At 52.1% G+C, this 26,284-nt stretch overlaps 12 protein-coding genes across 12 annotated transcripts; 6 read left to right on the forward strand and 6 right to left on the reverse strand.

Annotated features, from left to right (window-relative positions):
* Positions 1-330: 330 nt before the first annotated feature.
* On the forward strand, positions 331-2,978 carry CLUP02_12592 (uncharacterized protein; the record flags this gene model as incomplete). Its single annotated transcript, XM_049291556.1, has 3 exons — positions 331-343; positions 990-1,842; positions 1,895-2,978. The coding sequence occupies 3 exons, from the start codon at positions 331-333 to the stop codon at positions 2,976-2,978; spliced, it is 1,950 nt and encodes a 649-aa protein (XP_049148701.1).
* Positions 2,979-3,118: 140 nt separating this feature from the next.
* On the forward strand, positions 3,119-3,892 carry CLUP02_12593 (uncharacterized protein; the record flags this gene model as incomplete). Its single annotated transcript, XM_049291557.1, has 4 exons — positions 3,119-3,159; positions 3,231-3,340; positions 3,454-3,637; positions 3,715-3,892. 4 exons carry the CDS (start codon positions 3,119-3,121, stop codon positions 3,890-3,892), a joined length of 513 nt encoding a protein of 170 aa, XP_049148702.1.
* A 268-nt stretch (positions 3,893-4,160) lies between these two features.
* CLUP02_12594 (ran-interacting Mog1 protein) lies at positions 4,161-5,505 on the reverse strand (the record flags this gene model as incomplete). The annotated part of the gene is made up of 5 exons (XM_049291558.1): positions 4,161-4,329; positions 4,447-4,508; positions 4,651-4,707; positions 4,766-5,282; positions 5,429-5,505. The coding sequence occupies 5 exons, from the start codon at positions 5,503-5,505 to the stop codon at positions 4,161-4,163; spliced, it is 882 nt and encodes a 293-aa protein (XP_049148703.1).
* Positions 5,506-6,618: 1,113 nt separating this feature from the next.
* On the forward strand, positions 6,619-7,362 carry CLUP02_12595 (HIT domain-containing protein; the record flags this gene model as incomplete). Its single annotated transcript, XM_049291559.1, has 5 exons — positions 6,619-6,664; positions 6,761-6,843; positions 6,904-6,972; positions 7,040-7,132; positions 7,249-7,362. 5 exons carry the CDS (start codon positions 6,619-6,621, stop codon positions 7,360-7,362), a joined length of 405 nt encoding a protein of 134 aa, XP_049148704.1.
* Positions 7,363-7,531: 169 nt separating this feature from the next.
* Positions 7,532-9,544, reverse strand: CLUP02_12596 (CRAL/TRIO domain-containing protein; the record flags this gene model as incomplete). Its single annotated transcript, XM_049291560.1, has 4 exons — positions 7,532-8,088; positions 8,140-8,239; positions 8,296-8,337; positions 8,387-9,544. The coding sequence occupies 4 exons, from the start codon at positions 9,542-9,544 to the stop codon at positions 7,532-7,534; spliced, it is 1,857 nt and encodes a 618-aa protein (XP_049148705.1).
* A 1,940-nt stretch (positions 9,545-11,484) lies between these two features.
* Positions 11,485-12,358, forward strand: CLUP02_12597 (DASH complex subunit Dam1; the record flags this gene model as incomplete). The annotated part of the gene is made up of 4 exons (XM_049291561.1): positions 11,485-11,817; positions 11,889-11,955; positions 12,019-12,076; positions 12,142-12,358. The coding sequence occupies 4 exons, from the start codon at positions 11,485-11,487 to the stop codon at positions 12,356-12,358; spliced, it is 675 nt and encodes a 224-aa protein (XP_049148706.1).
* A 235-nt stretch (positions 12,359-12,593) lies between these two features.
* Positions 12,594-13,500, reverse strand: CLUP02_12598 (zinc finger protein; the record flags this gene model as incomplete). The annotated part of the gene is made up of 4 exons (XM_049291562.1): positions 12,594-12,729; positions 12,819-12,998; positions 13,073-13,289; positions 13,494-13,500. 4 exons carry the CDS (start codon positions 13,498-13,500, stop codon positions 12,594-12,596), a joined length of 540 nt encoding a protein of 179 aa, XP_049148707.1.
* A 104-nt stretch (positions 13,501-13,604) lies between these two features.
* Positions 13,605-15,674, forward strand: CLUP02_12599 (uncharacterized protein; the record flags this gene model as incomplete). Its single annotated transcript, XM_049291563.1, has 4 exons — positions 13,605-13,620; positions 13,701-13,950; positions 14,019-15,132; positions 15,195-15,674. 4 exons carry the CDS (start codon positions 13,605-13,607, stop codon positions 15,672-15,674), a joined length of 1,860 nt encoding a protein of 619 aa, XP_049148708.1.
* A 421-nt stretch (positions 15,675-16,095) lies between these two features.
* Positions 16,096-17,365, reverse strand: CLUP02_12600 (PCI domain-containing protein; the record flags this gene model as incomplete). The annotated part of the gene is made up of 3 exons (XM_049291564.1): positions 16,096-16,737; positions 16,804-17,039; positions 17,098-17,365. 3 exons carry the CDS (start codon positions 17,363-17,365, stop codon positions 16,096-16,098), a joined length of 1,146 nt encoding a protein of 381 aa, XP_049148709.1.
* Positions 17,366-17,912: 547 nt separating this feature from the next.
* On the forward strand, positions 17,913-20,979 carry CLUP02_12601 (NADH-ubiquinone oxidoreductase 40 kDa subunit; the record flags this gene model as incomplete). Its single annotated transcript, XM_049291565.1, has 13 exons — positions 17,913-18,040; positions 18,100-18,113; positions 18,288-18,382; positions 18,444-18,535; positions 18,590-18,890; positions 18,959-19,276; positions 19,332-19,423; positions 19,685-19,707; positions 19,858-19,894; positions 19,992-20,160; positions 20,272-20,388; positions 20,453-20,642; positions 20,750-20,979. 13 exons carry the CDS (start codon positions 17,913-17,915, stop codon positions 20,977-20,979), a joined length of 1,806 nt encoding a protein of 601 aa, XP_049148710.1.
* Positions 20,980-21,048: 69 nt separating this feature from the next.
* On the reverse strand, positions 21,049-23,325 carry CLUP02_12602 (ubiquitin carboxyl-terminal hydrolase; the record flags this gene model as incomplete). Its single annotated transcript, XM_049291566.1, has 8 exons — positions 21,049-21,150; positions 21,242-21,368; positions 21,425-21,557; positions 21,612-21,807; positions 21,864-22,745; positions 22,801-22,880; positions 22,931-23,167; positions 23,241-23,325. 8 exons carry the CDS (start codon positions 23,323-23,325, stop codon positions 21,049-21,051), a joined length of 1,842 nt encoding a protein of 613 aa, XP_049148711.1.
* Positions 23,326-23,433: 108 nt separating this feature from the next.
* Positions 23,434-23,910, reverse strand: CLUP02_12603 (uncharacterized protein; the record flags this gene model as incomplete). Its single annotated transcript, XM_049291567.1, has 2 exons — positions 23,434-23,561; positions 23,655-23,910. 2 exons carry the CDS (start codon positions 23,908-23,910, stop codon positions 23,434-23,436), a joined length of 384 nt encoding a protein of 127 aa, XP_049148712.1.
* Positions 23,911-26,284: the final 2,374 nt, after the last annotated feature.

The raw sequence follows: 26,284 nt of genomic DNA on the forward strand, positions 1-26,284 counted from the left end.
ATAGTCTCGGGACGCTGGCGACTCTCCATTGACGGGAGCGGGTCTCATCTTGTTTTCCTGAACAATGCGCGCTTCCATATGGCTGGGTCCCCTCCGTACCACACAGTAATAATTGGTACTTTGTCTTTTGGGGCAGAGGGATCAAATTTCCGTGCGTGCCGATTGCCTGCTCAGATGCGGTCCGGTGTTTTGACACACAGCATTCCCCGTCCCTGATCGGCCACTGCATTACAGGACATCCTATCGGCGGTCGCATCTTATCACTGTCCTTGGTAGAACGTAGATCTACCTCATGGCCACCGACCTGTGAGACGCGCCTCTCTCGTGACAATGGCTAGCAAAGGTCGGTGTACTCAAGGTCTCTCTCCTTTCTTGGTAATGGTCCCTGATGGACATCTCTGTAACGTCTTCTGTTGTTCCGTGCAGGGCTGTGCAGTCGGATTCTTGAATGCATTAGAGCTTCAGCTTTGCAGGGGTACCTGGGGCCTGCCACTCCCAAGACTAGCCTCTCGAACGGCCGCCATTCTTGGTCCGAACCGTGATCTGAAAGCTGCTTGCTTCTCCAGACTTTAGAGTCCTGACAGTTGATGCTCTGACGGGAGGCGTTGCGCTTGGAGACCTTCAGAAGACGTGAAATTCGAGGCACAGCTTCAGTGTCAGTGATTCTTAATTCCCAGCCAAAGCTTATTCGAATCCCGATTCATGCTTTGCCATACCTTATACCCAATAGGTATTTAAACAGTACTCATTATGCAGTGCTATCACGTGTCTGTATGCCTTCGCTCGTAAGTCACGTGTGTGTGGCCTTCCACCAGCCTGGTTGGGCAATCTTCCAGAATGACCATTCCACTTCCAGCAGGCGGTTGCCCCTCGCAACGAAGAGACATGCACCGATCTACCTTACAAGACGGCTCTGCAACACTTTCGTGCAATGTCAAGCCACACCCAAGCTCAAAGTACCGGAATTGGAGAGAGGATCTGACTTACAGCTACAATCGGCAATCACACCGACACCATGACTGGATATGTCGACTTTGCCTCGTCTAGTGAGGACGAATTCCCCGACCTAGATGCCGTCCTGCAAAGGAGTAAACAATTCCGCCGACCTACCAAAGCACCTGCTCAAACAACGACCAATAGCATTGATAGCGACGACGATGCTTCACCCTCGAGACAGCTCGAAGAAGAAGCTCTTCAGTGGAATGCATCAAGCTCGAAAGATTCGGATGCCGGGAAATCAACGGTCAAGGCTGCGCCGCCGACTGTGCGACGCCGGAAGCTTGGTGCAAGGGTAGACAACCCCTTATTGAGGCCATTCGGAATTTTTTCGAGAAACGAGGGACAGAATCTATTCGATATTCCTGTCAAATCCAAGGAGGTGCCTCGTGTAGGAGTGAGGGAGCTGCGCGTCAGAAGCCGAGACGAGACGCCGACTGGGAACCTATCATCAAAGTCAGACGATGAATCAGACGGCAGCACCAACGAGCAAACTGAAATTACCGAGGCCGACATTTCTGAATTCTTTGGTGATTCTGCATCAGAGTTCGAGGACGATGGGACTCCGACACTCTTTGGGCACGACTCTACGGCTTCGAGAGCTCGTGGTCCAGTATCAGGTCACAGTCAGGAGACAACCGCGCCGAGACAGAAGGAGCGTCAGCCAGTCACAAAACCTGCACCAGAAATCGACTTCCCAGACTCCAGGCCTAGCAGACCTCAAAAGACCACCAAAGCGAAGGAACGAAGCACCGGAAGTGTGCCCGGGAGGAAAACGATACGGCCACAATCAGCGATCGTTGACCTCACTGACGATATGGCAGATGCTCTTCGTCGGCTAGATATGTAAGAGCCACCTCGTAAGTGGCATTGTTGCCTTGCTAACATGAAAATGCAGCACAGCCGAGCCACCAAAGAAGCAAGGCAGGGCTAGAAAAGATGATACTCCGCCAAAAACTCCGCCATTGACACCGCCAAGGCCATTCACCAAATCACTGATATCCCCTAAGAAGCTCCCAGGTATTCCAAAGACACCCCATGGGCCTGGTATGGATATGTTCTGGAGTCAGGAGTTCGTGGATGAGTGGAACGAGGAGCACTCGCCCAAGAAACTAATATTGCCTCCGGCCCAAAGGAGTCCAGCGAAAAGTCCCAAAAAAGCGAAAGAACAGAAGACAAATACGGCCAACCGGAAAGAAAGCAAGAAGGCGTTCGAGCAGAGAAAACACGACATCGCCCAGACATTCCTCCAAGAACTTGACGATACCATCACCCAGGGCAAACTGCAGTCCCTAGCCGAGTCTACAGGAGGAGTCAAGATCCAGTGGTCGGCCAAACTCAACACCACAGCGGGAAGAGCGAACTGGAGGCGCGAAACCGTCCGTACCAAGAACGCCGACGGGTCAGAGAAATCGGTCACGCACAAGCATCATGCTTCCATTGAGCTCGCGGAGAAGGTGATTGATGACGAAAATCGTCTCCTCAACGTCGTCGCACACGAGTTTTGCCATCTGGCCAACTTCATGGTCAACGGCATCACTGGTAACCCGCACGGCAAAGAATTCAAGATCTGGGCGGTGAAGTGCTCACAGCGGTTCGGGGATCGTGGCATCGAGGTGACGACGAAGCACTCGTACGAGATCGATTTCAAGTACATGTGGGAATGCACCGAATGCGGGCTCGAGTACAAGCGCCACTCTAAGAGCATCAACCCCGAACGCCATCGGTGTGGCTCCTGCAAGGCGCAGTTGAAGCAGACGAAACCGACACCAAGAGCCGCCGGGAAGCCGTCTGAGTATCAGCAGTTCTTCAAGGAGCAGATGAAAGTGGTGAAGAAGGAGCACCCTGGTAGCCAGCAGAAGGAGGTAATGAAGATCATTGCAGAACGGTGGGCAAAGCGAGGTGGCAGTGCCCGGGCAACCCCCGATTCGGAGGCGGATGTGAACAAGGTTGGCTCTCAGCTGGTAGATTTGACGTTGTAGGAGGACATGAGGAATTGGCGTTGGAATCAGGCAGAGTCGACAGAGTTTATCGCCCATTGCTTCATGATTGATCACCAAATCTTATGGTCTTTCCAATTCTTATCCAGTGGCGCAAAACACCATCATCATAAGCGTTGACAATGTCATCATCAATTAAGGGGAACCCGTCTGAGTTCATCGAGTGACAGGGAAGCAAGCACATGGTTACTGTTTAGGGCCAGCTTACTGATGTGTATCTGATATGCTACACAGTTGCTCGAGCGGCTTGATATACGAATTCCCCGCTCGACACCTTCCTTTTCGTTATCTCTGCCGCAACTACCGTCAATGTTCTTCTTTCGCCGATGGCAAATACTCTCTAGGTATAGTACAAGGAACATACTTTGGGCGTAGTAGCTAGCGTAGACGAAGTACGAGACCGCCCAGGTGGAGCGTGACAAGGCTACTTACCTTGGGATGACCTCACATTGAGCAGATGACCTACGCAGCTGGCACCCGCAAGTTCAGCACCAACTTGCGGTCGCTGGTGACCACATAACTGCCGAGGAGGGAAGAATCTATGAACTAGACTTCGATCCAATAGAGTATACATACTCCCACTGGCCAAATGCCCTATTTGCAAGGAGATTGGAGAGAGTCTCAAAGAGCGGCCCAGAAAAGTTCTTAAGCAGTGCATGTGGCCGGGAAGTAGACGACCATAGAGGGGAGGATGACCGTAAAGCGGATGATCATGTAGTGTTCTACACATCATCGAATGTAGGAGGTTTCAAACTAGACCATCGCCTCTCGTGTTGCTCTATCTATATACACAAGAGCGCCACGACGATATTTGCGCAACGTCAATGGTGTCATTAATCATGATGAACTTGTCCCAATCGACTTTGGCGAAGTCCCAACCGCAAGGTGACTTCTAATCAACGGGGTTGTTTTTCCAGAGTTCAGGTTACGTCAATTTTGCCAGTCAAGTAAGGCTACAGGTTTTCAAGTTGAACTTCCATCTGGCGATTTTCGGTAGTTCTCTAAGAACTCTTCGCATTTCTGGTATCACGCACCGGCTCCATCATGGGCAAGATAATCGTTGCCAAGGTCTATAAGACGACGCCGTTATTTTCCCCCTTGCTGTCCAAGATACAACTTAAATGCTGGGTTTCGAACGTCTTTGTCGACGTAAGGCGGACTGAATCATTCGAAACGAAGGTGACAACTATCATCTAGTATGGTGGAGGTAATCTTGCACGAAATGGTGATCACTGTTCGACTTCTTGTGCTCGTGTAGCTCCGTCGATATACCAGGGACCAGTACGATAGTTGTAGCTCGTCGATCCAGCTGTCGTAATATGTGTACACGTAGCTCAGCAACAGGTCATCAAAAAATAACCCTCTCGTTATCCAACATTTGTTTACATCCACAGAGGCAGTGACCCAAAAGATCATGACATAGGGAGAGTTCATAAATATATACATTCACAAATCTGATGTCGTTTTCTTGACATCATAATTCTCAGCATAGAACAACTCAACTAGTGACACCTAAAGAACCCAAGAGATGGCGTGGCTTTCATTTCGTTTCATCGTCAAGTTTCGCCGCCTGTCATTCCCGCCGTGTTCACGTAACCCGACGGTGGAAGGAAACTACCCAAATCTGTCAACTGCTTTTTCACGCGGTGTGCACCTCCTCGCCATTCACATCTTCGATCCGTCTTCCACTTTGGGAATATCCATATTCCGTCTTCCGTTTTATCTCATCGAATCCCTTTTCACTCCTTCTCTCTTTCTGCCTCTCAAACCTCCTGGAACAAAGACCAGTCCTTCACCTTGAACGTCTCCCAAATACGCGCAGCATACTCAACAGCGTCGCCAATCAGCTTTCCCTGCTTGCCGAGCTCCAAATCGACATCGGCCTCGTCGTACTCGCCCTTGATATGCGGCACGTTAATCGTGACCAAGATATCCGTCGACTCCTTCTCAAGGCGTACGAGGGTAAGAATGATGGCCGTGAAATCGGGTGCCGACGACGACGACGAACGGGACGACTTGCTCGCGTGCGGGGTCTGCGTCGCGATGAGGGTGTAGGCGGGAATGTCGGAGCTGAGGCGCGAGAAGGAGGTCTCGGTCGTGTTCCAGACCTTGACGGTGTCGACGTCCTCGCCGACGAGATCCTCGAGGTGCGTCGTCAGGGCGCGGCCGTCGATCTCGGGACTCGAGCCCGCGGGGCCGACGCGCTCCGTGATGTCGAAGATGATGCTCGTGAAACCGTCCGAGTCGATCCAGACTTCTTGGTTGTCGGGTACCTCGCGGAGTTTGCTGTGGTTTTTGGGAAGGGGTTGTTAGTCTACTTCCTATATATATATATATATATATATATATATATAGGGTATGGCGTGTGACTGGGAGCTTGAAAGAAAGTGACAAGAGGAAGACGAGGGACGTGAGATAGGGAGGGGACCAACCTGACGTCGGCGAACTTGTCGGGCAAGTCGCTGACTAGAGCGCCGCCGTAGAGAGGGGTGCTTTTGTATCGGGTCATGGTGTTTGCTTCAGGTGATGGGTGCGTTTGCAGATGGTTGCTTCGATAGAATGACCTGCCCTCTTCTCGTAAAACGGGGCTTCCTTCGTAGGTGCTGTTGTAATAGAGATACACGGGCTGGCGCAACAGGTGCGATCGATGTGCTCAAGGTATAGTTCGTAAGGTAGCCTGACGAAGCTTGTAAGGCGGGAATCAATGAGGACGCGGGCCGGGCTGGGTATCACAAGAAGGTTACTGCAACAAGAATGTCACTCCAGGAAGAGCAACGGCGTTCTGGTCTGACTGCCCGCCTTATGTTGGCTGGCTGCCTTGCTTCCAGGTGCCGAGCAAAAGACTCGGCCAGGGCTGTTCAGTCACTCCAAGGTGGGGTTACGTCGGCTTGGGTAGGAAAAAAAAGACCTGGCGTTTGCGCAGCAGAAGGAGGGGTATGACGACGATGGTGCCAGGGATCAGGTCTCCAGATGCGCCAGGTAGGTCACCCGTGCAGCAGCCCGGCAGTAGCCCAGCAGCTCCTTCAGCAACTTCACGCCGTGCGCTACGCTCGCTGTGTTGGTCGGGCGCTGTCTTCTAACCCTCAAGACCTCGCGCGCGGCTTAACAGGCTGATGCGCAATTCAATTGTAGCATGACAAAAAAGGCACTGCAAGCCGCAACATCCGTCGCAGAGAAAAAGCGACAACTGGATCCTGTCGAGCAAGACATTCAGAACTCAAAAAACAAAAATTCGAACCTGGGGACTCCAGATGAGGGTTTGCCAAAGATTGGTGGAATGGAGTCTGTTGGGCCATCCAACGGTCACATCTGGTAAAAGGCAAGAGGTGAGTTCGATAGGAGGTCCCACTCCGACTTTTTGGAGGTAATTTGCTCTCCAAGTACCTTTCACACTATCTCCCGGTCCTAGCAATCCCCACCCCACACAAGCTTCCTCAGCTTCCGTATCCCCGCCCACCTCACTGCATATGCCCTCCGCATCTCTTCAATCCCGTCCTTTCATTTGCTCAACTTCATCATCCTCACTCACCTTTCCCTCTCGCAATTGATACGGTGATTTCTCAACTTTGTCTAGACCATTTCAATTCTCGAATACGAAAGCAAGACTCAACATCCCCTCATCATGACGTCCAGCCTGGCTTCGTGCATCTTCTGCAAGATCATCAAGGGTTCGTCCCCATTTCCGCTCCTCATCTGATTCCAACCCCAAGACATCTCCGAACCCCCGCTACCGCAGAATCAACTGACATTTCGCCCCCCTTCAGGCGAAATTCCCTGCTTTAAGCTCTTTGAGAGCGAAAAGACACTCGCGTTCCTCGACATCAACCCCCTCAGCCGCGGCCATGCTGTAAGAACTCACCCATGTAATAACCATCCTGTGAAATATCCACTTACATTGTCTCCGCAGCTTGTCATCCCCAAGCACCACGGCGCCAAGTTGGCTGACATCCCCGACGATCAGCTCAGCGAACTCCTCGTAGGCCTCCCACCAGCCTCTCTCGCGCCCCCTTGTGTGTTCATTCTGACCCCTTGCGTTATTACAGCCTGTTGTGAAGAAGCTCGTCGCCGCGACCGGTGCCACCGATTACAACATCCTCCAGAACAACGGCCGCATCGCTCACCAAATGGTCGACCACGTGAGTGTTCCCCCTTTATTCATCCACCTTGCCATTCATCATAGCTAATTATCATAGGTTCACTTCCACATGGTAACACTTCTCACCACCGCCTGCAATTCTCGTACTGACACCAGTTGGAGATTCCCAAGCCAAATGAGACTGAGGGTCTCGGCGTTGGTTGGCCCCAGCAGGCGACCGATATGGACAAGCTCAAGGCCCTCTTTGAGGATATCAAGTCCAAGATGTAGAGAAGCCAGTTTTGGTATGATCAACACCCCCGCCCTCAACTCAATAGCAGGGATATCAATTCCCCGTAATTCAACGTCCCTGGCTCTTTCAACCTCTTTTATCCCCCCGACCAATTCTCATAACCTGCGTGTACGTCCTTCGTGAATCTAATGCCGGCTGTGCCGGTCTCTAGTCTACATCATCGGCCGATGTCTCGACCGCGGGAGCTCCGTTAGTTGGCGCGGGAGCGGGTGCGGAAGCCGGCGTAGGAGCTGCTGCAGCGGGAGCGGGAGTGGCGGGAGCAGTTGCCCCCTTGGAGTACATGTCGATCTTGCCACCATCCTGGATAACGCCAGTCCGATCCAGGACGCACTTTGCTCGGAGGTAAGGGTCGAGCTTCCAGTAGTCATCCCTGAGTTTGCGGGCAAGTTCCTCCCGCTGTGCCTTGATGGCTGCCTCTTTGTCTGTCCCGGCCTCTTTGATCCACTGGAGGGTTGTCTCCTCGTACTCGTGGACCAGTTCTTCCCTTCCAGAAAGCAGCGCGTCTCTTGTTGCCGTATCCTTCATCTTGTCATTCTCTCCAGCGACTGGCTCCACGTACTTGTAGTCCCAGTCTTCCTGGCCGTCGAGCTCTTTGAGAATGTGGCTTGGCTCAATGAACTCTGACATTTCCTTGACATTGTTGGTGAAGTGGACCTTGGCAGCTACGACCGGGTCCAGCCAACCCTTAATAATCTTCCAGATACCTGGTCATCCTTTAGTTGTGTTACTTAAGACCAGTCATGGGGGAAACAAACCTTGGAAGACCCACGGGGCCTTGTGCACTAGAACAGCACCGAGAGATTCGGGGTAGTTTGCCTCGAAGCATTTGATCATGAACTTCACAGGGGTGTAATCCTAGAGCAAGGGTCAGAAAATATCCCATCAAGTCGCGCTGTATGGGGGTGACTAACCATGTTTGCCAGTGAAAAGCCGGTCATATCGAAAACGATTGTCTTTGTCCGATTAGCACAAGTCAGGCCGCCAAAACACGGATAAACTTACAGCAGTATCGACGGGAGGAGCCAGAACCATACGAGCTGTCTCAATCAAGAAGACAGTATACTTCTCAAGACTCTCCTCGCATTGCTCCCCCTGTCTATGCATGCGCACTCTGACCTGGCAGATCGGGCGTCCTCCCTTATCAAGGCCATGGATGAAAGTCTTGCCTGAACGAGCCTGGGCCATAAAGTCCTCTCCCAACTGCTTAATCTTGGGATCGGAATTTTGCGCAGCTTCGAGCGCACCAGCCTCACCACTCTTCATGATTTCGTCGTCAACCTTCATCTCCGTCAATCTCCAGTGCATCGTGGAGATCATCATAACGAAAGCCTTCTCAACGTCCCACTTTCGCGCCCTCAGGAATCGCAGGGCAAGGGCATCGGGATGGTCATGCTTGACCATCGACCATATCGTAGCGCGCAAAGCTTCGGGACTCTGGTTGGCCAAAGCCTCCTTGAACTGTTGCGTTTGACCGTATTTGTCCTCGCCATCCTCCTTGATACCAGCTGGAATGGCTGTCGATGTCGCGGCGCCCTCTTTCTTATCCTTGCGGCCAAACAATGAAGTGCGCTTCTTCTTGGGCTTGTCGCCTTTTCCGGCAGCCGACGTTTCGCTCGGGGCTATGCTAGCAGATGCGCTGTCTGCAGCGGCGGTGCTGGTCTCCTCGCCCAAGGACAGAATGAGATGCCACAGTTGGCGCAACTTTTCCTCCTGCTCCGGCGTGAGGTTACCCGGTCTCCCAGCGGGAATGTCCGTCGCCATGACTTCTAATGGATGAGGTTCTGCGATTTCGTTGTCTGGTTGAGGGTCAGGTTTGGAACCGGTGATTTGCTGATAAAACAGGCCGTATGCGCACGCAAGAGCAACGGCGACGGAGCAGAGGACGATGTCAACCCGTGACTCGAGGAGAACACGGGGTTTCTTGAGGTTGGGGAGGCCCGGTGACTGTGGTGATCCGAGTGATTGGAATCGTCTGTAATTTGAGGGCTTGGAGGGGCAGTTGTATTTCCGAACACAGGGTCTGACTAGGAGCTGCCGTCCAAACCGCGAAGTCAATGGCAATTGTGCAAGGCGAGTCCCCGAAGCGTACTGGAGGGAACTTTGCGAAAACGTGAAAATTCGAGGCAAAGCCGAGGTTTGTGGTTTCAAACAGACCGGCATCAGTCGACGACGTCAGTCAATGCTTGGGACTATATTGGTGGTGCTGAGACGGGGTCAGCAGGGTCATCCCACAGTGTAGTGCATTGGCAAATGGCGGCGGGTTGGAGAGGAAATTTGGCAAGGTAAAAAGAATCAAGCCGAGTGATGCGCGGATGGCCGGAATATGGCTTGCGCCGGAGGTTGAAGTGACGGGAGGGAGGGACAGACTGGGTGGCTGACATGCGCCGGAGAGTGTTAAGGTATGGAGGGGTTGTGAGGATTGGGGAAAGACTAGGGTAGGTACCTACTTTGGTTACGCGGCTGATGGAGAGTTCAGGGACTGGCGTCTATGCGGTTGGCGGCCAAGGAGTAACAATGCAGAAAGACGAGAAGAGCAAAGTCGAGAGGACTGTCGAAGCCAGGTACGGGTACAGAGAGGTTGATGGATAACGCAGTGAGACCGGGTCTATTACGTGGGCAGTGAATGTGCGACGGAGGGGCAGCGTTGCGGACGGAGCTTTGAGCAAAGAGGAAAGTCGGGGGCGACGGGGATTGAGGGAGGCTTAGACGCGGCGGACAAGGAGGAGGAGGACGACGACACCTCAGCGACAATAAGGTAGGTAAGCGCAATGTTGCGAGGGTCGAGCGCTGTACTTGGTACCCCTTAGGAGGCTGTTCAAACTTCACGGAGTTGGTAGCTTGGTCACTGGTGTACGCAGATGTAGCTCAATTTCCGAGCGATCCGGACTGGCACAGATTCCAAGAGTACCGTTGGACCTTAGGTGCCTTAGTTGGTCTCTTTTGTTGTAGTGCTTGGGTGTCAGCTGTGGATTTGCCCAATGTACCTTGGAGTTGGCGAGCTATTGTGGTGCTGTGGTGTGGTGGGAGAAGAACAGCTTTGCGGACCCAGCAAGGAGACCGACACCGACCAGGAGGGGTAAGGTATGGGTAGGTTGAGGTGGGATGTCGTTGAGAGCGGGGGGCTTGATGCGTGCAACCTTTTGCAGTGCAGTGAAATGGTGAAATGGAACGTGGTGATCGATTCTGGTTGTTCGGGTTTGCAAAATGGTGAACATGGACGCTGAAGTGTGGTGAACCGTAAATCGTAAACCGTAAACGAGCACAATAAAATACGCCGTATTCGAATCCGTAAGATGCCTCAGGGTCGCAGGGGAAGTGCGAGTGCGAGTATTGGTATCTGTATCCGTACCTTCCTCATTACAACAGGTCCACCAAAATCATTAGAAATGGCCACGCGACCTCCCGTCGGACGCGATGAGGCAGGGACGCCAGGTACCTCCTACCTACTCTACCTTACCTGTGCGTGTCCCCTCCCTGGTTGAGCGAACGCGAGGTGAGGTGCCCCGTGGGCGGTACCTTACCTTAATGGAACTTCGGGGCCGAGTCACGCGAGACGCGCTCGATACCTTGGGTGAACGTGGAACGTAGGTAGCTTGACTCCAGGACAAAAGCCTGCCCAAGCTTCAATAAGGAGTACCTGGGATGGGCCTGAGGAAACCCAAATTTGCGTCATCCCGCCTGATGACCAGCTGTCTGCCGGGGTCTTTTAGAGATGACGGGCGATTTCTTGAAGCCCCTACTCCGTACTCCGTACACGTGCTGAAATGCAGTTTTGGTTTGCGCTGAGTGTGGGGCCTTGCCCTGGGAAGATTGAACCCCGCCAGGAAAATAAAAAAAACGATACGCAGTCCGGGACTCCAGCCTTGAGGTGCCTTGTACCTGACGTCGGGCCACCAAAGCCGTCGGGTTTGTTGATATTGACTTTCACTTGAACTTCCATCAACCAGCAACAGCTTACCCCACAACTAAGGTACTTCGACACCCCGCGTTACACCGACAGCTGCCATCGACACCAAAGAATCTAACGACGTCTCTCTCGCCGAGTTCCCAACGCAAAGTATTGCACACAGTACATCTCAATTCCACTTCCACTGCCCATCATGGCAGATTACAACGCTCACGAGAAGCGATCCGGCTCGCGCACGCGCAACTCCCGTCCGACAACCCCCATGCGCCCGACCACGCCTCTGCGCCCTTCTTCGCGAGCCTCCTTTCGCGAGTCCGCCAGAGATAGTGTTCACGGCGGCGGCGAGTCGTTTCCCCTCAACACCTTTGAGCCCGCCTTTGCTGAGCTCTCGGATGCCATGGCCGACCTTGAGGCCAATATGATGCACTTCCAGCTGATGCACGAGAGTCTGGCGCGCTTCAGCGAATCTTTTGCAAGTCTCATGTACGGCCTGAACATGAATGCCTTTTGCGTCGATTTCCAAGAGGTGCGATTGTTCCATCAGCTATCTTTTGACGCACTAGCCAATGCTGATCTAACCTCGTTTATCCTCTCTAGGGCCCTGTTCCCGAGTCCTTCAAGAGGGCGAAGCTGCAGGAAGAGATGAACGCAGCCGCAGGATCAGGTACGAGCCCCAACACAATCTCTGGTATAACCTTGGCGGTATTTCTAACATGCACATTCACAGGCATTCCTCGCGCGTTTGAAAAGCCTAGCACTGATTTTGATGGCGAGACGACTTTTATGTACTGATCCATACCCTAGATTCCTCCGTTGGAGGCTTCGCAAGCATCCTGCTAATCACTTACAGGACCACTGACGTTTCGTTCGTTGAAAACCCGCCCGCCTCCTCCAAGCCAACCCCGAAATACAAGACCCCCAGCACAGCTACTAAAAGTTCCCGTGTGCCAGCACCTTCTACACGTGAAAGCACAACGCGTAGTCGCGCGGGAGGCCGCGGAGGCTCCGAGACAACGAGAGGCCGGGGTACCGGGATCGTCAGACCACGCGGCCGTGGCATCCGGTGAAAGTGCTACAACAGATGCCCGCTGTAGAACCTCACTGGTGGCATCATCGCCGCCGCTTGCTTGCCTTGAGCCCCGAGCCATCGCAAGCTGGATCTCAACTTCCCGAGCACGGCCCTTCAGGGTGCAGTAAAGAGAAAGGGGGGATGGCAATTCCAGTACATTATGTCGTGAAAGGGTATCATCTAGCGTCTACTCTTGAGCCACGGTAGACTTGTGGGCAGGAGGCAAGCGCATCTCAGGTCTCCATCTCGATCTCCTGGTCGAGGGCCTTCTCAGGTCCTCCCTTGTTGGGACCTTTGTCGTCTGTTCGAATGCCGACGACGGCCTCTGCCTCTTTCTGGGTATACGGTTCCTCTTTCAACTGCTTGACCCTGGAAATGACTAGGTTAGCGGGGCCGCAACAGACGAGAGCACATATAGGCCAAGCGGAGGCATGGAAGTGTAGTAGGAGACGACGAACCTGCGCTTGTGAGGCTTTCCCTTGCGGTGGCCTACGAGGCTGACTTCGGTCTCGAACCACTTGGCGCATTCGATGCAATAATGCTGACCCAGTCCTGGAAGATCCTCCTTTGCTTTTAATCCCGTGAAACGTTGGAGATGGCGCGGCGAGCGCAGATCGGCCTTGATCTGGTCGACATCCCTATAGTATGCTTTGTTAGGAACCGAAAAACGACCTATAGTTTTTCTTCGGTATGCTCTGGTAAAATCCCTTACCTTGTCTTCCTTCGTGTCTTGGTCAAAGTTTTCTTGTTGGTGACGCCCATTTTTCTGGTTCGCCGAGTACGACGAGAGAAAGCGCTTATGGTCCGTAAGGTGTCGCAGTTGCGTCGGGAATCGATTGGAGAGGGTGGCAGAATCCCAAAATTGAGACTCGAGATGGCGATGGCGGGGCAGAATTCTGGTGGTGAGCCGCAGAAAAGTTGCTTCACCGCTCACAAAAGACGGGGATTAGTGCCTCCGTGGTACCGAATCCACTAAAAAGTCCAGGTAGCACTTGGCGGGCAGAGTCGCCCGAAGCTTGAGCTAAACTCGGGGATGGAACGCGAGGGGACGCGCCCGGATAAATGAATATATGGGGACTCCTGTCACTTGTACCTCCAACACAGCTCCGCCTCCATCCCCGGGACGCCCTTACAACCCATCTTTAAAGATGACGGTTGTCCTTTCGCAAAGTCACCGCACAGCACAGACGAACTAATTGTGCGATTGTGCAGCTCTCGGGAGCTGCAGAAAAACAGCCTCCGTTATGTCGCGACTAATTTGTGAGAACAAACAAGAGAACCCCTTGATCCCCCTCTACTCTTACCCCGGTTATAGCTGACTTGACATCGCATCTGTCCAGCTTCGGCACTGTCGTTGCGTCGCGATCCGCGCATCCTCAAGCTCCCGCCCTACATCTCGCTCGCATGCATTCTTGGTGGGATCGCATGGCTATTTCTCTTGCCTTTAAACGACTATTCACGACGAACCTACATTTCCGAGAATGCGCTGCTTCCGGGTCAAGTGCACACGTATTTCGGTGGAAGTGATCAGCATGTGCTGAGGGCGTATAAGCATGAGGTCAACTCGGTCAGGGACAAGTCAAATTACGAGTATGGTGCACCGCAATTGCATCCTTACGGCTGCTTTACGATTTGGGCTAACCACTGAAACATGATAGAATCAATGATAAGCTCGAGGGCATCCTCAAGAGCGTTGGTTTGAAGGTCGGCCGCCAAAACTACACATACGAATCCGCCGGCGACGTATACACCGGAGAGAATATCTACGCCATTCTTCAAGCTCCTCGCGGCGATGCCACGGAGGCTATTGTGCTCATCGCAGCCTGGAAAACGGTCGACGACAAGTTCAACCAGAACGGTCTGCCACTGGCGCTGACACTGGCGAGGTACTTCAAGCGGTGGTCACTATGGTCCAAGGATATCATCCTCGTCATTCCTCCTGACAGTAGAACGGGCACTCAGGCATGGGTCGACGCATACCACGACTCGCACGACTCTTCCAGGGTGAACTCGCTTCCACTCAAGTCTGGCGCTTTGCAGGGCGCCATCGCCATCGACTATCCGCAGGAAGACCGTTTCGAGTCCATCCATATCATCTACGACGGCATTAACGGCCAGCTCCCCAACCTGGATCTCATCAACTCCGTCGTTAATATCGCAGGTGGACAGATGGGCATGGGCACTGCCATTCAGGAGATGTGGTCGCACTCCGACAAGTACCGGGACCGACTCCTCACGATGCTTCGTGGCATGTTGAACCAGGGGCTCGGCCACGCCTCTGGTCCGCATAGCAGCTTCATCCCTTACCACGTGGATGCCGTAACTTTGCAACCATTCGGTGAAGGGTGGCATGATGAAATGGGAATGGGCCGCCTTGTCGAAGGAACTTTCCGGAGCTTGAACAACCTGCTTGAGCACCTCCACCAGAGCTTCTTCTTCTACCTACTCATGCAGAAGGAGAGGTTTGTGAGCATTGGCACGTACCTGCCAAGTGCCATGATCCTAGCCGCCAGCTTCACCATAACTGCGATCTCCCTCTGGGTGAAGAGTGGCCACCAGGATCAGCCGTCAGCTGCGCCCAACTCGGTGGTAAAATCCGAGAAGGAGGGCACTGCGTCTATGGAGGTACTCGAAACCGCAAAGGAAACGAACACGTCGTCACCTTCTGTTCCCGCCGTTGAACGCGATCTGTTTCTTCCTCTGGGTCTCGTTGCCGTCTGTCAATTTCTCGGTGTCGTGCCATTGTATATCTTCAATCATATGCCTGCAAACGTAAGCTCTCCTTCCCATTCCGGCTCAACCAAGATTCAAATGCTCACTTTACAATCCCACAGATGCTCGCTAGCGCATACACAGCATTCGCCCTCGCCAACTGTGCCCTGCCCTTCTTCATCTCCTCGCTCCTGAAATCCACGTACAACCCTACGGTCCAGCAATACCAGCTGATCAAGTCCTTCTCCCTCCTCCTGCTCGGCATGTTTCTCTCAGCTCTGGCGACCCTCAACTTCTCTCTCGCCTTCCTCGTTGGTGTCATGGCCAGCCCGCTGTCCTTCATGCGGCCGTGGCCAAACCACGCGGCCGTTCGCTGGGCCTGCGCAGCTTTTCTCCAATTCGCCTCACCGACGGCGGCGCTGTACTCTGTCTCGTCGTACTTTGGTATCAGTATCGGCGAGGTCCTCAAGGAAGCGGCTTTTGGTTGGGATGTCTGGGGCATGTATACACCTGTCATTATCTGGGGCGTGTGGTGGCCTGCATGGCTCATGGGATCCGTCATTGTGCTGGGACAACCTACAGCCAAGTCAAAGAGTGCATGATATAAGATACTAATAGATAGTCTAACGAGACAGTGTGAGTATCCACTGATACTGTGTATTAATACCGTGTAACCGATATCGAGAATCGCCCGAGCAGCCAGCAAAGGTAGAAATAAAAAACAAATAAAGACAAATAAGATACTAATAGTGTTGGTCACGTAGTCTGTATGACAGCATAATTCCTGGCGGAGCTTAAGGAACGACAATTACCAAAAACGGTTTGAGCTTTTAGAATTATCGCATCGGGAAAAGGGGCAATGGCATTGTCATCAAAATCATTACGGCCCTTTTTTGGAGGCCGAATTCCATTCCTCTTCTAAGTCTAGTGGTGTACACTGGTCTCCCCGTCCGCCACCGTAGACCTTTATTACAGGCATAGTTTTTCCTTTCCGCCCATAACCCTGGTATCCTCTGCTGTCCACTAAGCTGCCCACACGTCGCCGCCGGCGGTCTCGATCCAGTTACCAAGCTGGTTGACTTGCGAGTCCCAGTCGAGGAGCCGCTGGCGCATGTTGCCAATCTGCTTCATATCAAGCACCTTGGGCTGGACCCAAGTAATGTGCGCCACCTCGTCGACCTGGTCAATGTTGCCGCGCAGCAGACCCAGGCTGAGGGCCTTCATGATGAGGTGCTCGATCTCGTTGGGACGAACCTTAGTCTCCTGAGCGATATCGGCGAAGGACATGGCACGGTCGTGGGGCGGCCGGCGGAAGACGGCCTCGGTGAGGGACGCGAGATAGATCTTCTGGCGGAGGTGGCCGGCGTTCTCGGCGAGCAAAGGCTTGGCCCGCATGCGGGCCGAGAGAGCCTCGAAGCCCTGTAGGTCGCCGCGGTTGAAGGCGAAGAGGAGGTCGCGGAACCACTCGTCCTGCGTGCCTTTGAGGGCGTCGAGGACGGGGTGCAACAGCAGCTCACCAAAGTTGTAGATGGTGTCGGAGACTAATGCGGCGATGCTGAGGTGCAGCGCTCTCCTGTGTCGCTCCTGGGGTGTGAGGGAGTTGATGTCGATGCAGGCGAGGTAGAGAAGGGCGTTGCGGTAGTAGGCTGCGAATTCCATCTTGCGCTGAATTTGGAAACTACATCAGCAAATGTCCTGTACTTGCTTGGGGAAGGTGGGCGAAGTGCTTACCTGGTAGTAGTTGGCATTCGCATCATAGAACGCTGCGTGGACAATCGTCTCGACGGAGTCGAAGCTGTCCAGTATTCTCTCGGCTGTGTCGAGGTCCTTGCGGGCGCCATCCATATCCTCCAGATCCAGCTTTACTCTGGCAACAGCGACGGAAGCGTATACCAAAGCATCCTGTGAGTTCTCGTTGTCTACCTTCTTCGCGACTCCTTGGAGGAATGTGAGGCGCTCCTCATCATCTATAACGACCCCGTCAGTTTCATGCCCTCTCCTAACTCCTGTGTGGCTAAGCCTTACCAGAGCATTCGGTGGCAGCCTTCAATGCCAAGTCGACAAGCTTAAGCTGGTTGATCTTATCCGCAAACTTGAGAATGAAGACCTTGTAGAAGGAGAGTCGCTGGGGCTTGCTGCCCGGGTGACTGAAGAACTGGCCGAGGGCATCGGTGAGCTGGTGCCAGAGTTTCCTCTCCCAGTAGTTTTCGAACTCCAGAACGAGGTGCTGAAGTTCCTCAGGGGCCTCGTCGCGCTGCTCCGCCAGGAAGTCGGGAATTGCGTCGGCGCTCATCTTGGTGGGAGGTCTCGGTCGGTGGGTGTGTGAGCTTCGGAGGGGTTCAGGATGACGACAGAATCGTTGAAGAAAGACCAGATGGCAGTTCTTTCCTCAGATTGCAGCTTCAGGGGCAGAGGGATTGAGGCTCAGGGGCGGACTTTCGTCGTGGAAAATGCCGGGGAGTTCGTCTGGTAGTTGTGTGAATGGTGTTGATGAATGCAAGCAACAGCAACTGCTAGTAGCAGCTCCGGAGGGGCGATGCACATAACGCGGCTAGCCAGCAGCCTGGTCAGTCAGCTAAGGTACAGAGGTACGTAGCGCAGCACCGATTCGGATGCTTCTGGACAGGACCCACTCCCGGATAGGATAACCAATAGTTGTTTTTCCGATCCTATGACCATGCAATGGGCCGTGCACCTGCTTCCACGTGACCCGCTCACCTTCCGTCCGGGATTCTGTATGAAGCTCGCGACTTTGGAGCTTTCGGCCGGTCAAGAAGCGTTCAGTTGCGAGTCAATTGAGGGGCCACCGCACTTATTTGTTGCAGCCTCGATATCCGAAAATGGCCTCCTTTCAAACCGCTGTGCGGTCGACCCAGAAGGTCGCGCACAATGCCTTGAGAAGCAGGCCCATCTCCGATATTGCCATCACCCGTACAGGCAAACCCATCCTGCGAACCCAGGGCGGAAGGTAGGCATGCCAATCAATTGCGTTTCTATAGGACGTTGCTGACTCGATTCTGAATACAGACACTCTCTTGGTGGTATGAACCGATCGAACGAATTAATCACGGGACGTTTGTCTAAGGTTGAATTACAGGACACACTGCGACGGTTTTCGGCGCAACGGGACAGGTTGGACGATACATCGTGAACAGGCTCGGTACGACGATACACATACGACGAACTTTTACTGCAATACTGATCGATTCCAATAGCTCGCCAAGGATGCACCGTTATCGTCCCTTTCCGTGAGGAGATGGCCAAGCGCCACTTGAAGGTCTCTGGTGACCTTGGCCGAGTCGTCTTCCTTGTACGGTCTCCCTTCCGATGCGGCGGACTGAAGTCTAGGAAGACTAATGAGATGGCTATAGGAGTACGACCTCTACAACACCCAATCGATCGAAGAGAGCGTTAGACATTCCGATGTTGTCTACAACCTGGTCGGCCGTGACTACCCCACCAAGTAGGTCTATGAAGCGAGGGGCATTTGAAGATCGATGGCTAAGAAAACGCCTAGGAACTACTCCCTCGAGGATGTCCATGTCGAGGGAACTGAGCGGATAGCTGAGGCTGTTGCCAAGTACGATGTCGATCGCTTTATCCACGTCTCCAGTTACAACGCCAACCTCGAGTCAACATCCGAGTTCTTCCGCACCAAGGCCCGTGGCGAGCAAGTCGCTCGCAGCATCTACCCCGAGACCACCATTGTGCGGCCGGCGCCCGTCTTCGGTTTCGAAGACAACCTCCTTCTGAAGCTCGCTAACGTCATGAACCTCTTCACTGCCAACAACATGCAAGAGAGATTCAGGCCCGTCCACGTAAGCTCTCCGTAATGATGCCTACCTTGCGTAAGACCTAACAATTGCAGTCCATCGACGTTGGCCAGGCTCTCGAGGTCATGCTCTACGACGACAGCACAGCAGGTCAGACCTACGAGCTTTACGGCCCCAAGGAATACTCGATGGCCGAGATTGCCGAGTTTGCCGACCGTGAGATTTTCAAGAAGCGCCGCCACATCAACCTCCCCAAGGCTGTCCTCAAGCCTATCGCCGGTCTCCTGAACAAGTACCTCTGGTGGCACACCATGTCTGCCGACGAAGTTGAGCGTGAATTCATTGACCAGGAGATTGACGAGACCGCCAAGACATTCAAGGACCTCGGCATCGAGCCCGGTGACATTAGCAAGTTCACATACCATTACCTGGTAAGGACGCCCGTGATTTTCTCTATCAGAGTAACGTGTATTGACTTCCTTATAGCAAGGTTTCCGCAGTGCCAACTTCTACGACCTGCCCCCTGCAACAGAGAAGGAGAAGAAGGAGGAGCGCAAGTACCTGCACGTTCTTGACGAGTAAGCCTGGGTTTCATTTGTTGGAGGGATTTGATTCTGGGCAAGCAAGTCGTTTAGAGTGTATATAAGTAGTCAGCTAGACAGAGTTGCAAAAGTCGAGGAATCCATGTACAGTTTGAACAGCATCTCTCAAATGTGCGAACTTTCTACAATGTGGTTTTTGCTCCGTGGTGTTGGCATCAGTTGGTATGTCTGCAATGTCAAAGCTGATTCGTTGATACAGTGTAGTTTCTGACAGTTCAAACTGGGTCCTTGACACAGACTTAGCAGTCCTTTCACCTCACGTTGCGACTCAGTTTTCCTCTTACATTTTAACCCTCTTGGTCACTGCAGTCGTTATCATAAAACTTTGTTCGTTCGCGGCTGGCTCACATGCAGACTTTCTCTTTTCCCTTTGCTCACCAAACTCACTAAAACTTTTCGTCAAAACACAGTCAAGATGAGCATCTCAGACAGCGAGGACGAGCCTCTGTAAGCCAGCTCCAAAGAACCGAAAAATTCGAACTATCCCCGTCTCCACCGGACAAGTGGCACAGTATTGACTAACACTTCTTCTTTGCACCGACAGTGCTCTCTCCTCGCACGCGTTGGCGGCGCTGGCCGAATTCAAGGCCGAGGAGGATGCCCGTCTGAAAGAGTTTGAGAGGCTCCAGGAACTAGCGGAGGCGAATGCGGCCAAGAAGGCGCCGATATCCATGGCGGCGTTCATGGAGGACTGGAATAAGTCGCAATTTTGGGTAAGGAGAAACCTTTACCAGCACGCAGAAAAGCGATGCGCCTTCTTCAAGGATTTCTGGAAAAGAGGAAGCACAAAATTCTAACTCAAGATTTTGTTTTTGTTCCCTTAGTATTCTGACGAGACGGCGGGTTTCTTGGCGAGGCAACTCCTCGAGGGCGCTGATGCGGATACCACGATTGCGATTGTGTCTGCGCCCAGTGTGTTTGTTGCTCTGCATAATATCCTGGTAAGAGCACCGCTATAAGGGGCGATTCGCCATGTCTTTGGACGATATATTGACTGCTCTGCAGACTGCGCGAGACGAGAGCGAGGCCCGGCCAAAGGTCTTTTTGCTGGAACACGACAACCGCTTCAACGTCTTCCCTGAGTTCGTCTTTTACGACTTTGCGCAGCCCTTCAAGCTCCCGGGTGAGCTCAAGGGTGTCGTAGACCGCTTCGTCATCGACCCGCCATTCCTCAGTGAGGACTGCCAGACCAAGAGTAAGCTTAAACCCCCCCAGCCCAGTCGTGCAGACGGAACCCCCTCCTTCCGGGATTCAAGTAGAAGAAAGAACGCCTCCATGCTGATAAAGTCCTTTGATCTCCAGCCGCCATGTCGGTCCGGTGGATGATGAAGCCGGATGTCGCCGAAAAGGGCCGCGTCATCGTCAGCACTGGCGAGCGCATGGCCGAGTTGGTGAACAGGGTATACAAGCCCCTCGGTGTCAGAACCGTCACATACGAGCCGAGCCACGAGCGAGGGCTCAGCAACGAGTTTCGGTGTTACGCAAACTTTGAGTGCAAAGACTGGACGTGGCGGGAGGCGGCTTCGAGTTGAAAAAAAGGGGAACAGATCCTTAGAAAGTAGACCGAGGCAACGCGACCCTCCTCACATGGGGTGGCGAGCTCATGATGATAGGCCTGCCCTCTTGCCCTGACGGGGCCCGATTTGGCACATATTTCTGGTTTGCGAGATTTCAATAGAAAGTACATACGCTTGATCGCTGTTCTATACAATGATGGCTCCTTAGGATTGCCATCCAAAATGCGGATTTTGTTGTTCGCCTTTGCCAAAGGGCCCAAGATGATGCATTACCCACGTTTATTTCCAACGCCGACAAGATGCTTGATCCTCCGTCGCCCCCCGCCTTCGCCATTCCAAAGCGCCCCTTTTCCCCATACTTTCGGCGGGCCACCGTCTTGACCTCGTTTGACCTGGTGGCATTACTGTTTTACACTGCTAGGCGTGATACGTTTCGTTCTCTCTCGAGGTATGAGGTTACGAGAGTGAACGAATAATGTAGAAGAGCAGATAGGGTTGAGCACTCATGACGTCTGACTTTGACGCCATTTCAACCTTGTGATCGTTGAACTTGAACCACTGGTCGCCTACTCGGCAGTAGGATACATAATGGCCTAGGTACTCGGTCAGTAACAGCGTTCAAATTGGTTCGTCATGTGTCAACTGACCCGTGTCGATCTCGCCCACGTGGACCACCACACTAAGGAGGTCGTACGTGCAAGATCTTCCGAGGTCAAAGGCATCCTTGGAGTCCGCGCCTCTACCTCTGGTAGTATATGGCAGCATGTTGAGCTGAAGGGGGAAGTTAACCACCGTCTCGATCTTTGATGCGCGGTCATGGCGGCCCTGCTTGTACTCAAATCGCTAGTAATGATTGTTAGCTGGCGACAAGGGCACCGTAATCATGCGGCTAGACATACCTTGAGCTGTATCGCGAGCACATTTGGCAGCCGCTTAATGCTGGTGGCTCTCTTGGCCTGCTGCATCGAGCTGCAGTTGTGGCACCGATACTCGCACTTGTCTGACTTGACGTATTCCTCATCCAAGCACTCCTGCAGAGTCAGGCTGGGCACCTTCTGGCCTCCCTTCTTTCTCCTGTGAGAGAGGTTCTCCAGTCCGAGACTGAGGTCCAGGAAGGATTGAACCGCGTTGGTGACGCCTCCGCAGTTCTGGCAAGTAGTGCCAGTCTGGAGCTTGCCGTAGAATGTCTGGTGGATGATGCAATTACATGTATGCTCGCTTCCAGTCTCAGGACGCTTGCCATCTCCATTGCGCTCATGCAGCTCCTCGGCGAGGAATTGAAAGAACTCATGGGCATCCTGCTCCTTGGTGGTGACGAGGTTCTCAAACGCCTTCTTCTCCGAGATCCAGAATCCAGACAGAATACTAGCCGCCGTGAATCCATTAGTATTCTCAACAGCATAGAAGTCCTGGAACATGTCGTCCATGGCACAGCTGAGGCAGTTTGTCAGCTGGCAATCGGTGCTCTGATGGCCGTCGCTGAGATAAAAGTTGCGCAGGAGGGGATTGTGGAGGAAGCTCTGCAGCACCACATTCTGGTAGCATGTTGCTCCGGCATTGTAGATTCCGCGCAGACCATTGGCTTTGCAAGAGGCAGTGGTGGTGTTGTTGGATATAAAGCCTGGGTTGCTTGCAGAACTGTCCTTTACGCCATCTGAGAACATCTCATCGTGCTTTCTCTTGCGGTCTAGAAGATCAATTAGCATGTTGATCAGGCAGCTAGGAGCCAAAGCTGGGCGATACAACAACGCAGGTTGTAGTTTGAGGTACGAGGGGGACGCCTCTCATGAGTAAAGACAACTTACTGGAAAAAGTTCCTGTTCCCATCTTACGAACTCGAAGCTCCTCGAGAGTGGGGTCCCAAACTAGGTCATCACAGATCTGGCAGTAGAGGGCACCACTCCTTGAGTCGACATCTAAACTTTGTTAGGAAATTCACATTTGCTTTCGGTGACGGGCCACGTACAGAAGCGATGCTGCTTCTTTGTGCCGTGCTTGAGACGATCATCCTCATTGACAATGGCGGAACATTGTAGACAGAGGTAGTTGGATGTGAGAGACGTCATGACCTGGCCGTCAGAGTTCTTGAATGTTTGCGGCACAACAGGCGTCTGCTCAAAGATGTTCTTGAGGATCATCTTGTAGTGGTGGACACATTGGGTAATACCCTCTGTGGACTGGGTGAACAGCCGCTGGATGTGTTCTGTTTGTATCCTGTCAGCCTGACTCTGGCCCATTCCTGCCGCCGCAGCAAGTCACAAATGGGGTCTACTGACCGCAGCCAAAGACTGGTGTGCCAGGGAGGGGCGATTTGACCTTGGCGGTCTTTGGGGACATCGGCGTCGTTGGTCGAGCAGACATTTTGGATGTTGTGGATGGTGTTGTTTAATTAATCGGTCGGTCGTCCTGCTCTTTCGCCTATTTGCTCTTGCCTTGAAGCACCTGGAAAGCAAAATACTTGGGATTTTCCTATTGCGCAAAAAAGCCGAGGCAAAATGTGATCCAAAACCGAAAGAATAAGTTCGTGATTCCGACGATGGGCAAGGAAGGCGTCGTGGATTGGTAACGGCCGGAGTCGGGCCAGCGCAACAATACTGCTGGAAATCCACCGTTAGCCGCGAGTTCGTCGCAATACAATGGGTCAATTGGTAAGACAAGAGACGGAAACGTAAAGTGAGAGTAGGATTTACCGGCTAGAAAAGCCGAGCCAGTGATGCTGAGCAAAGTAGAGGATGTTTGGATTGTCGGAAGGAGCGATTTCGCGCCGTGGTGAAGCTCCCCAGAGAGTGGGCGGGTGGGCGAGCTTTGGTGGATGGCGCAAGCCGAAGATCGAGAAGGTCCGCGCGGGCTGTCGCTTCCAGTCCCAGTCGCAGCTGTGGACGAGGCCAAATTTGGTGGTGCAGAAGGAAAACAGAACCAAAGGCTCCAGACTGCGACAGATTTCATGCGCAAAGAGCAAAGTGATTCAGGATCGTCGGGAGGGCACAGTTCCCAAAAGGCCTTACAAACAATCCCTGGAAGTTGCAAATGTTGGAGCTGGCACTGGGTGCACAGACGGGTAGATTCCGTGGCGCCAGCGGCCAACAGGCAGTAAATCCAGGTCTTATCGGCACCTGATCGGGCGGCTTCTTATCGATAACAACTTTTGCTTATCCGCCTGCCGAAAGTCCCCCTATGCCCCTGAATTCCCACAGGACCTCGGGGCACTTTTCGGTGGGTCCAGAGAAGGACCCTCCCGTCGCAACGCGGCAACAGTGAGGTCACTGTCACTGGTGAAATTCTATATGAAGACATTGCTGAGGTAAGCCGCTTACAAGAGCCATCATCAAAGTGCCTGTCGGCGCATTTGGTTCAACCTCGGTATCTTCACTGCCCCTCCATTGCGTCTTCACGTACATGGAGCACCAACTTATCCTCTATTCGCCAGATTGAATGCCCAGCGTCACGTCGCGGCTAACTCTCTGTCGCATACCTGAAGGAACATGCGGGGTCTTGTGTTCAGCGTGCTTTCCCCATGTAATCGCAACGCTGGTTTGTGACTAAGACGGCCAATTTACTCAACTACAACCGGGACTAGACATATTGCCCGTCTGAATCGTACCAAGAACAACAACACAATGGCTTCACAACTAGTATCGCTACCCGAGGTCGAGCGCCTCAGCCCAGCCTGTATTCGCATTCTGGGAGGCAACCCTGGAAAGTTTACGCTGCAGGGCACCAACACGTATCTTGTCACGTAACAGGGATAGTAATCGCACCTCACAAAGTGCCCGTCACGTGCTAAATCACGTATCTATCTCAGATATCGTGTATATAGACCTTCTCCTTTTGTCTATTTCTATTTTAATAGTTAAGCCACTTTTACTATACTCCGTATGCCTATTACTACGTATTATAACTCGTAATAGTTATAAACCTAGCTCTTAATTAAGACCCTATATTACGATAATATACTTATTAACACGATTCCTACGATCTTTTTAAAATAACCGATTTACTTATACCTACTTTAGCCTAAGCTAAACTAACTAGCCGCGATAGTTAAATTAAATAGTTTAATATACTTCGCGCTATAAGTAAGGGCGTCGGGGTTTAGAAATACGTTGACCTAGACGCTCTAGATTTTAACGTATTCCTCGACCCCTCTATAACGCTCACTTCGCCCTTAGAATTCGGACGATTAGTCGCGACCCGTAATAAAAAAAAACTACGAGCCTACTAAGCCCGTTATAAAGCGTTCGAGAACGACTAAAGAAACTAGGAAATCCTCTGCTAGTAGCTTTTAAATATAACTCCTAGTACGAACCTTTCGACTTCTTTAAGTATAAGTAACTTATAGAACTAAGCCGGGTTTCTTTTTACGAAACTAGCTATGCTACCTACTTTACGTAAATAAATCTATCCCTATACCGCACCCGTAAAGAGGATCTATACGCTCGAGAGTATTTAAAAATAATAAGAGCTCGACGCTAAATATGAGTAACTTATAGCTTACGAACGTAATACTATTAATATGCATATTAAAGTTCTCGCCTAGTAGTTAGTAAAATTAGTTAACGCTATACTATACGAATACGTATTCTAAAAAGCTACTAAGAACGGCGCTAAGTTTAGTATATAGCAAATCGTTAGATATTTAAAATAGGAATTTGCGCCCCCTAAACTAGTAATAAGGAATGCGGTTCGAGAGGAATACTAATAAGCCCTTAATAAAGCAAGGACCGGAATTAATCCCTAATACTAGTATAAGGAGTAGTAGTCCGCTTATCTCCGAGCTAAAACGTACGATATTCCGGAAATTAGTAAAGAGATTACTATACTCGACTTCCTAGTTATAGTTAAGTCCAGACTTAACCCTATATAGGGCTAACGCATATATAAGACCTTTAGCGAATTAATAGCCTTCGGAACGTATACGAGGACCCTCGAGGAAATTGCGTATATATTTAGCTTAGTAACCTAGGACGTATATACTAAACGACCTTTAAATTAAAGAGGGGCTTATTCTACTTTTACTAAACGCTCTAACTTAGTTAACGACGTAAATAATAAGGGTAACGTTATATACCCTTATAATTACGCACACCCGTAGCGCCCTACGGCGTACTAAAAATTAGAATAAGCACTTATAAGCCGAAACGCTAATAGGTTACTAATATGAATACTAAGGAGCTATATAAAAAAAGTCCTCGCCGCTATTAAATTAAGTAAGTAAAAATCACTCTACGGTAAGCTTAAAAAAGCTAGTTAGCTAAGGAATAATAGAACCCCTAAGAAACCTAGGTTTCCAAAAGGATCCTCTAATTAACCCACAGCGAGC

The sequence above is a fragment of the Colletotrichum lupini genome, chromosome 6 (assembly GCF_023278565.1).
Source record: "Colletotrichum lupini chromosome 6, complete sequence".
Lineage (NCBI taxonomy): Eukaryota > Fungi > Ascomycota > Sordariomycetes > Glomerellales > Glomerellaceae > Colletotrichum > Colletotrichum lupini.